Source organism: Lactuca virosa, chromosome 2 (genome assembly GCF_052849685.1).
Source record: "Lactuca virosa cultivar CGN04683 chromosome 2, Lactuca_virosa_CGN04683_v6, whole genome shotgun sequence".
Classification (NCBI taxonomy): domain Eukaryota; kingdom Viridiplantae; phylum Streptophyta; class Magnoliopsida; order Asterales; family Asteraceae; genus Lactuca; species Lactuca virosa.
This window is the reverse complement of record NC_136427.1, coordinates 237,186,453-237,196,360: the sequence shown is the minus strand read 5'-3', so window position 1 is coordinate 237,196,360 and position 9,908 is coordinate 237,186,453. Positions and strand designations below refer to the sequence as shown.

General features: G+C 33.6%; 1 protein-coding gene across 1 annotated transcript; it reads left to right on the top strand.

The window, feature by feature from the left end:
- The first annotated feature begins 2,043 nt into the window (after nt 1-2,043).
- Nucleotides 2,044-7,588, top strand: UVH3 (5'-3' exonuclease family protein). The gene is made up of 12 exons (XM_079079777.1): nt 2,044-2,269; nt 2,400-2,650; nt 2,844-3,013; nt 3,100-3,223; nt 3,302-5,134; nt 5,225-5,419; nt 5,484-5,569; nt 5,655-5,907; nt 6,001-6,137; nt 6,217-6,301; nt 6,387-6,806; nt 6,888-7,588. Exons 1-12 carry the CDS (start codon nt 2,182-2,184, stop codon nt 7,344-7,346), a joined length of 4,101 nt encoding a protein of 1,366 aa, XP_078935903.1. The 5' UTR covers nt 2,044-2,181; the 3' UTR covers nt 7,347-7,588.
- Nucleotides 7,589-9,908: the final 2,320 nt, after the last annotated feature.

Below are 9,908 nucleotides of genomic sequence, written 5' to 3'. Positions count from 1 at the left end.
AAAACCTTTTTGTATACAAAATACCTGTTTATAAAAATAGGTACTTATAGGAAACACATATTTTCTAAAAATATATACAAACATGTTTTTAAAAACATTTTTGTATATAAAAGACGTATTTTATAAAAAAAAGTAAAAATATTTTTGAATACGAAATACATATTTTATAAAGACACGTATTTCGTATTTTAAAAAGACATGTTTTTAAAAATACTTTTTTTGTATACAAAACACAAAATACCTATTTATAAAAATAGGTATTTATGTGAAACAAGTATTTTCTAAAAATGTATACAAACATGTTTTTAAAAACATTTTTGTATAAGAAACACATATTTTATAATAAAATTAAAAAATCATTTTTGTATACGAAACACGTATTTTATAAAAACGTCTTTGTATACCTTTTTGTGAAATATTAAAATGCGTGTTTGTATACAGTTTTATAAAAAAAGAAATACATGTTTTTATAAACTATGTTTGTTTCTGCTTTATAAAATCAAATTTCTACAAAAAAAACATATTTTCACATAAAAACCTTCTTTTTTTCTATATAAAAACATTTTTTAAAACAATTTTGTATACAAAATACCTATTTATAAAAATAGGAGTTTATATAAAATAAGTACTTTCTAAAAATGTATACCAACACGTTTTTATAAACATTTTTTGTATATGAAACACGTATTTTATAAAAAAAACATTTTTGTATACGAGATACATATTTTATAAAAACGTGTTTGCATTCCATTTTATAAAATACTTGTTTGTATACCAGTTTATAAAATACGAAATAGGTGTCTTTATAAAATATATGTTTTGTATACAAAAATGTTTTTAATTTTTTTTTCTATAAAATACGTGTTTCGTATGTAAAAATATTTTTAGAAACGTGTTCGTATACATTTTTAAAAATACGTGTTTCATATAAATACCTATTTTTATAAATAGGTATTTTGTATACGAAAATGTTTTAAAAAAAGTTCTTACATAGAAAAAAGAAGGTTTTTTTTATGTGAAAACATGTTTTATTATTATTATTATTATTATTATTTTGTATAAATATGATTTTATAAATCAAAAAAATATATTTTATAAAAATACGTATTTTGTTTTTTTATAAAATGGTATACAAACACGTATTTTATAAAATGGTATACAAAGATGTTTTTATAAAATACGTGTTTCGCATACAAAAATGCTTTAACTTTTTTTTTTTAAATATGTGTTTCTTCTATAAAAATGTTTGTATACATTTTTAGAAAATACTTGCTTCACATAAATACCTATTTTTATAAATAGGTATTTTGTGTTTCGTATACAAAAAGTATTTTAAAAAACTTGTCTTTTTAAAATACGAAATATGTGTCTTTATAAAATACATATTTCGTATTCAAAAATGTTTTTATTATTTTTTTTATAAAATACATGTTTCGTATACAAAAATGTTTTTATGTTTTTAAAACATATATGTATATATTTTTAGAAAATATGTGTTTCACATAAGTATCTATTTTTATAAATAGGTATTTTGTTTACGAAAATGTTTTTATTTAGAAAAAAGAAGGCTTTTAAGTAAAAATATGTTTTTTTATATAAATATGATTTTATAAAGCAAAAAAAACATATTTGAAACAAAAATTTGAAAAAGAATAAATAAATTATCGGTTTAAAATGAATTCGTAACAAAATTCAGAGATCATAGTGTAAATTTTGGACCAACTTTTAAATAAAATTTAAAATCTAGGTCGAAAGTTTAAATTTTGAACTAAATTTGTAATAAAATTTAAAATATAGGCAAAAAATATAATTTTTAAAAGTTGGATGACCCTACCGGATAAAATAATCAAAATGAATATAATTATCAGTTTTTGGGACTTAACTAAATGAAAAAACATAAAAAGATTAAATTAATATGTAACTTCGTTTTATTTTTAGTTATATTTGTACTTATGATGAAAAATGTTATATTTAGATAATATTAATTTTTTAACCCTAAAATATAGTATAGGAGTAAGAACAAGAGGGGGTGGTATACAGGTATGGTTTGAAAACCGAAATATAGTGACGATGTCGTTTCAGAGTCGATGACTTTCTTTCGCTTCTTTAACAGCTCTCCTACCCTCCTCGCAAGAAATTGGCGGCAACCATTGACGGAATCGTTAATCTTCGAACGAGAATATGGGTGTTCACGGTCTTTGGGATCTGTTATCTCCCGTTGGTCGTCGTGTCTCAGTTGAAACCCTCGCCGGCAAAAGACTCGCGATTGGTCTCTCTTTCTATCTGCCCTGCCTATTCATATCATAAAACATGTGTCTACGGACTGAGATAGTTGATTTTCCAGTACTCATTTTCAATTAATTATTTTATGTTTAATTTGTCATGCGTTACTTTTACAGATGCGAGCATATGGATGATACAGTTCATGAAGGCGATGCGAGATGAACGCGGAGAGATGGTGAGGAATGCACATATATTAGGGTTTTTCCGACGAATTTGCAAGCTATTGTTTCTACGGACCAAACCAGTCTTTGTTTTTGATGGTGCCACGCCTGCTTTAAAACGGAGAACCGTAATTGCACGTCGCCGTCAGCGTGAGAATGCTCAAACTAAAATCAGAAAAACTGCTGAAAAGTTGCTTCTTAATCATGTGAGTTATTGGTCGATATTTTTCTTTTTCAGCATTTTCCATTATGTCAAACGGGAGATTCACGAGGACTTATATCTAACTATAAAATGCACATCTTTTTTTGGAATGAAGGAGCTAAATTTAAGTTCACACGATTTATTTAGCTAATTTTTGGTGCTTTCATCTAAAATGATTGTATTCTGATTGGCTATAGCTCAAGGCAATGCGGCTGAAAGAACTGGCAAATGATTTGGAGAACCAGAGAAAACAAAACGGGGATAAGGGCAAAGGGGTGATCACAGACAAAGCTGACCTTGCTGGGACTACTTCAAAAACGAATCTACCAGATACAAAAGGTTTTGATCAAGAAGCTTTAGATGCTATGTAAGAACATCTATGTTCTTATTATATGCATTTATATAATAGGATTGCCCTATATTATGCATATTTTTGTGGTGGTTACTGGTTAGGTTGGCAGCATCCATTGAGGCGGAGGAAAACGGAGGTATCATAGGTGATGCATCAACATCTAGTGCTGGGGTTCTTGCAGAAGATGAAGATGAAGATGAAGATGATGATGAAGAAATGTTACTTGTAAGTTATCAATCGAGTTGTTTTTGTGTTGGTGATTCTGTACTATTTACCATTTCATCTATATGATTGTTTTTTCAGCCAACACTTCATGGAAAAGTTGATCCTGCTGTTTTAGCTTCTTTACCACTATCTATGCAACTTGATCTTCTTGGTCAAATGAGAGAGAGGTTGATGGCAGAAAACAGACAAAAGTATCAAAAAGTTAAGAAAGCCCCTGCAAGATTTTCCGAATTGCAAATAGAGTCTTATCTTAAAACAGTTGCCTTCCGTAGGGAGATACATGAAGTCCAGAAAGCAGCTGGTGGGACAGGAATTGGTGGAGTTCAGACTTCACGAATAGCATCCGAAGCAAATAGAGAATTTATATTTTCATCTTCTTTTACTGGGGATAGACAATCTCTTGCATCTGCTGGAGTGGAGGCAAACAGCAATGTGAAAAGCCAGATGTCAACACAGCATTCGTCTACAGGTTCTGTGAAAGGTGTTGAGTCAGCTAATAAGTCAAACAGCACAATCGAGTCTTTCATAAATGAACCCAGAAAGGGATTTAGTGAAGATGTTGAGACATATAAAGATGATAGGGGACGTATACGGGTTAGCAAGGTGAGAGCTATGGGAATTCGTATGACTCGTGATCTACAAAGGAACTTGGATCTAATAAAAGAGATTGAACATGATAAAGCTAAACCAGTTGGAATGTTTAATGACAGAATTACCCATTGTAAAGAAACAGAATTCCCAAGTGAACTTCTTGAAAGTTCCAACCTTTCCAGTCCTTCGTATCAGGATCCATTCGTTTTCCCCAACAAAACAAACTTGGAAACTGTCCCAGTTAGTGGAACTTCATTAGAGGTGTCTTTTGAGTATGATAAAGAGCAGCAATTTGTAGACAGTGATGATGATGTATTTGCTAGTATTGTGGCTGATAATACATCATCTGCAAAGCAACCTGTTATAACCCTTTCAGATGGTGAATGGGAAGAGGGAATGCCTGGAAATTTAAAAGGAGAGAAACCTACTGATTGTTGTGGTGATGAAAGTGAAGTGGAATGGGAGGAAGGACCTTCTGGTAATTTTGAGTTGGGCTCTGTATGTGAAGTTGAACAAAAGGAAACTGAAGTAGAATGGGAGGAAGGACCTTCTGGTAATTTTGAGTTGGGTTCTGTATGTGAAGTTGAACACAAGGAAACTGTTTCAAAGGGTGAGTTACTGGAGGAAGCAGATTTTCAGGAAGCAATTAAACGGAGTATGGATGATATGAGGTGTGCGAAAGATATTGATACATCATCATCATCACCTGAAGAGTTTCAAGATGACAAAACAATAGATGCCCATTATTCTCCCACTGCACAGTTGGAGGCAACTACCTTAAATGATCCAAATATGATTGAAGTTCAGATGACAACAAAATGTCTCCCTGAAGTTTCCAATAAAGATGCGAGTGATGATTGTAATTTTCAAGGAGAAACTGGACATGTGGATATGGTGAATCCAACTGAAGAAAGTGGAGTTGAATTGAGTAATGAGCAGCATGAGGATAATTCTAGAGAGGATGATGATGTCACTATCGTTGATGGTCAACAACATGAGGTCAAATCTCTTGTCATTGACCAAATTCTGGAGACAACAAAACCTGAAGCAACTTCTGTTAAGGAATCAAAATCTGACTTTGATATTGTGCAGAAGGTTCCCGAGGGAAGGGATAGTAATGCTTCTTATGAGCAAAGGAACGATGATGTCAGCAATTTTGTTTTGAGTGACATGAGCAAGGAACAGATTGAAATCACAAAGGCTAATTTGGAGGAGGAAATGACAAATTTAACCAAGGAGCGTACGGATCTGGGTGATGAACAGAGAAGGCTTGAGCGTAATGCAGAGTCTGTGAGTGGCGAAATGTTTACAGAATGCCAGGTAAGCAGAATATTTATAAAAAAAAAAAAAAACTCTTTTAAGATGCTTACATATCTTTTAAACCATTAATTCCATGTACATTGATTCTAGGAACTTCTTCAAATGTTTGGTTTGCCATATATCATAGCACCAATGGAGGCTGAAGCTCAATGTGCATACATGGAACTTGAAAACCTTGTTGATGGTGTGGTTACTGATGACTCTGATGTGTTATTGTTTGGGGCACGAAGTGTTTACAAAAACATATTTGATGATAGAAAATATGTGGAGACATACTTTATGAAGGTATAAAGAAGTTTTATGCATTCTTTTTTAAAACTTATCTGATGCCTATAAGTGGTTCTTTCAGGACATTGAAACAGAGCTTGGCTTACCACGAGAAAAGTTAATCCGCATGGCAATGCTTCTTGGGAGTGATTACACAGAAGGTATCAGGTAAGATACTGTTTTAGGTATTAATGTATTATGGTTGTTTTTTTATGGATTCATGTGACCTGATTCCATTTGTGCCATATTGTAGTGGAATTGGAATTGTCAATGCCGTTGAAGTCCTGAATGCGTTTCCTGAGGAAGATGGTCTTCATAAGTTTCGTGAGTGGATAGAATCGCCAGATCCAAGTATCCTTGGGAAAGTTGGTGGTGGTAAAGAAGGGTCGAGTAAAAGGGCGAAACGGTCAAATGGTAATGCTGGAGAAGCTTCTACAGCGGATCAAAATGTTTCAAAGCCAGATGATGACATGGACATGATGAAGCAGATCTTCATGGAAAAGCATGTAAAAACTTGCTTCAGACTATTCTTTTCATGACGCTTTTGCCCTTTTCCTTTTTTATCATTGATTTATTTTTGTTTGAACTTTCAATTGCAGAGAAACGTGAGCAAAAACTGGCATATTCCTTCTACTTTTCCGAGTGATGCAGTGATATCTGCATATGCATCTCCACAAGTAGACAAATCAACGGAGCCCTTTTCATGGGGAAAGCCGGATCTTTTTGTTCTTCGCAAGTGAGTTGATTCTGAAATGTTTTTGTGGCTAATGTGAATGACTTAGTTTTTAATGATTTTTGTTTTTTTACATTTACAGATTGTGTTTTGAAAAGTTTGGATGGGGTACCCAGAAGGCTGATGAGTTGCTACAACCTGTTCTAAAGGAGTACAACAAACACGAGGTCCTTTGTCTTTTTCATTGTTTTTTAATTAGATCTTTTAGTGTCTTTGATGTATGAGGAAACCAATGATGAATTGATAATGCAGACTCAATTGCGATTGGAAGCATTTTACACTTTCAATGAGAGATTTGCAAAAATTCGTAGCAAGAGGATAAGTAAAGCTGTGAAGGGAATAGCAGGGAGCAAAGCATCAAAGTTAATAGATGAAAATGAGGTAGATACACCCAATAGAAAGAAGAGAAAGAAAGTGAAGCTTGAAGAGGGTAAGGATGATATAGAAACAGAACAGCTTGCAATTCAAGAGGAACACAGAAAGAACATCAAAGGGTCAGGTGGTAGAGGCAGAGGGAGAGGAAGAGGAAGAGGAAGAAGTCAATCAGTAAGGAAAAATGAGAATAATTTGGAACTTTCTGGAACAAGTTCTGATGATGGAAACAATACTAATAGTGACTACATGCAAGAAACACATGGTGAACATTCAAAAGGACAGCATGAAATACGAAGGGTAAGCTATAGTGTTCTTGAGCACTTGTGTTTTTTTGTTTTGTGAAGTGTCATTTTTGATTAATTTGTGTGGTTTTATCAGTCAAAACGTGTTAGGAAGTCGGTGATACCCATGAACAATGAAGACTCTGAAATGGATGAGCCTAGAACACAAGAAGATATTGGAAATGTAGTAGAGCCTTCAAAGGAGGAAGAGACCTTGGTCACATTATCAGAAACCAGGATCCATCTTGATGAGGCTGAACTGGTTAAAGATTGGTGTCAAAATGACGAAAACGCCCCTGAAGCGGAATTATCTAATGAGTACCTTAAAATGGGGGGTGGGTTTTGCTTGGATGAGGACGAGGGAGATAAGGAGCCTGGAGAATCTGCTTGCAGCCCAACTCAAGTATGGAATGAACCATCTCATGAAGGAGGGGCAGAAGCGTCCATTAGCCAAAATGTGTCACAGGTGAACATTGAAGAAGATGAAGATGAGATGAGACCTGTAAGTTTCTTGTCTGGTATACCTAACTTGAGGAGAAAGAGAAAGAAAGTATGAGCCATGGGTTTATTGTAATTTTAGTCAAAACATTGACCTAGGGATGAGCTTTAGAACCGGAACCGATTTTCCTATATTACAAGAACCGGGAACTGGACCACCGGTTCTAGCACCTGTTTTGGTCCTGGTTTTTCGGTTATTTTTCAAACTAGAACCGGTTGAAATGTCGTAGATGATATGTATCTTCCGGAGCATGTAAATGATTCAATATTTAACCAAATTATGATTTTTTTACATTCTAATTTGAAGTACAAACACTAAATTACATGATGAAAAAGGAATCAAGTAATTTCGACTTCATATAAGTAAGTTATATGCATTTTAAAAGCGGAACAGATTCCAAAAAATAAAAACAAAATGCTGAAACAGAAAATACGCAATAATGATATGCTGTCTTCTGGGGTCTATAGCTGATTTAGTATCTAACCAAAATATGTGTTTGTACAGTTTAAAATGAAATACAAACACCAAATTACATGCTGGAAAAAAATTAAGTAATTTCGACGTCATATGAATGAGTTATGCACATTTAAATAAACGAGACAGATTCAAAAAAACAAAAAAATGTTGAAATAGAAAAAACATAGCATTGATATTTTTTCTTTCGGAGCATGTGTATGATTCAATATCTAATCAAAATATATGTTTGTATAGTCAAAAATGAATTACAAACTCCAAGTTATATTTTGGAAAAAAAATCAAGTAACTCCGACTTCATATGAATGATTTGTGTATTTAAAAAAAAAGGAAAAAATACCAAACCGGTTATGGTTTTTAGAACCAGGGCCGGTTTTCATAAAAATAAAGAACCGGTAACTGGACCTTATTACGAATTCCGGTTCCGGTTCTGATGGTTCTAATGTTCATCCCTACATTGACCATATTTATAAAAGGTTTTGGATGACTGGATTTTTGATTTTGCCATCACGAGTAAATTAAATAAATTAAATAAATGAATAACTATTATAATACGAATAGTCCATATGGTTTGGGGTAATTTGCGCGTTTGGTCCCTAACTTTTTCTTTTTAACTCGGACCATCCCTATTGTATTTTTTTTTAACGTTTGGTCTCTATCATACTTAAAAGGACTATATGACATGTATATATTTCTCTTTTAATTAATTTAATGTTTAGTAATTATTTATTTATTAAAGAAACTGGTTTATAAACTGTAGGGCCTACTCACTCTTTAATCTTTATCACCTTTTCCCCTAAGGGGCGTTCGGTAGGGCATTAGAATGAAATGACTCATTAAGAGGGAATGAAAAAAAAATGTGTGTTTGGTTTGTTTAAGGAAAATAATCATCCACTCAATATGGATCCTATTCCTTGAGAACGTGGGGTTTTCATTCATGACGTACCCCCCCTCCCCCTCTTTTATTTTATTTTATTTTTTCATTCCATTCCCTCCTATCAGAATATCTTCCACTTTTGCCCTCAATCTTCATCAAGATCGGAAGAAATGATTTTGTGTATCGCTCAAAATCAACGAATGTAATCTCCAACTTGTCAAAAAATCTTCTATCATTTTAATCCGTATTGCACCATATCAACCAGAGTTCATCAACAACAATGCTTTTGTTTTCTTCTCCATATAGGAAGCCGTCAATTATCTTTACCTCTATCCCAAAGTTTGTTTGTTTGTTTGTTTTTTTTTTTTTTGAAATGTGCTTGTTGAAGCTACTCTTAAGAAATGAGCTGTGAAGGTTAGCATCTGTTTTCCTTTTAATTTTGTTAATCAAATTTCTGTACTCGTGGGTTCTATTTGTAACACTCGAACCCTGTAATTCCTCTTTTTACCCTTGAATAACAAAACATTGTAAATTGGTCCTTTTGGCTAGTACGCGGGGCGTACTATAGAGTATGCTTGGCGTACTAGCTGAAATCTGATCGCGGGCATCGACCATGTATGTTGGGCATACGTGGGTTACGCTGGGCGTACACCGGCCAGGGGCAAACCTTAATTTTTAGGGTTTGTGCCCTATTTAAGCATCATTAACCCACCTCTTGGATATTTTAGACCAGCCTCCATATCCTCAAACCCTAATTTCGTCCCTTAGCCTTTGTGTGGTGCTTTTGAGCTCTTGTGAAGCATTTTTGGTGTGTTTTGTGCATCTTGAAGAGGAAGGAGAAGAGTGAGGACTCATCCTTTGGAAAAGAGCTTTGAGATCCAACTTTAGCTTCTCCATTTCGTGGCTTTTGAAGCATAAAGTCCATAACTTGATAACTTATTGTATAGATCTACTTTTGGGTTTTTTATGGTTATTTTGGTCCCTTTTGGTTGGTTCTGTGAGCTAAGGTCGTTTCTGGATTTTAACCTTTTAGATCCGGACATATTAAGGGTTCCTTAAGCATAAAGATGCAAACTTTATGGTGTTTATGGACTCATGCATGTGTTAAGTCATTTGTTAAGCTCTTTTGAGCTCTAGAGCCCCATTAAGCCATGCATGCACGTAAAGTTGCCAACTTTACGTGATAAGTCATCTTTTAGGTCAAGATCTGAGAGTATGGAGTAGGGGCTAAATGGATTAAGTGCTTTTTGATGAGGGATGACCAAATG

Excerpts from the sequence above, each read along its gene's own strand:
- UVH3 (XM_079079777.1), top strand. The coding sequence starts at position 2,182 with ATGGGTGTTCACGGTCTTTGGGATCTGTTATCTCCCGTTGGTCGTCGT. Across the intron at positions 3,014-3,099 it reads CAAGAAGCTTTAGATGCTAT|GTTGGCAGCATCCATTGAGG; the intron begins GTAAGAACATCT and ends GTTACTGGTTAG. Across the intron at positions 6,138-6,216 it reads GATCTTTTTGTTCTTCGCAA|ATTGTGTTTTGAAAAGTTTG; the intron begins GTGAGTTGATTC and ends TTACATTTACAG.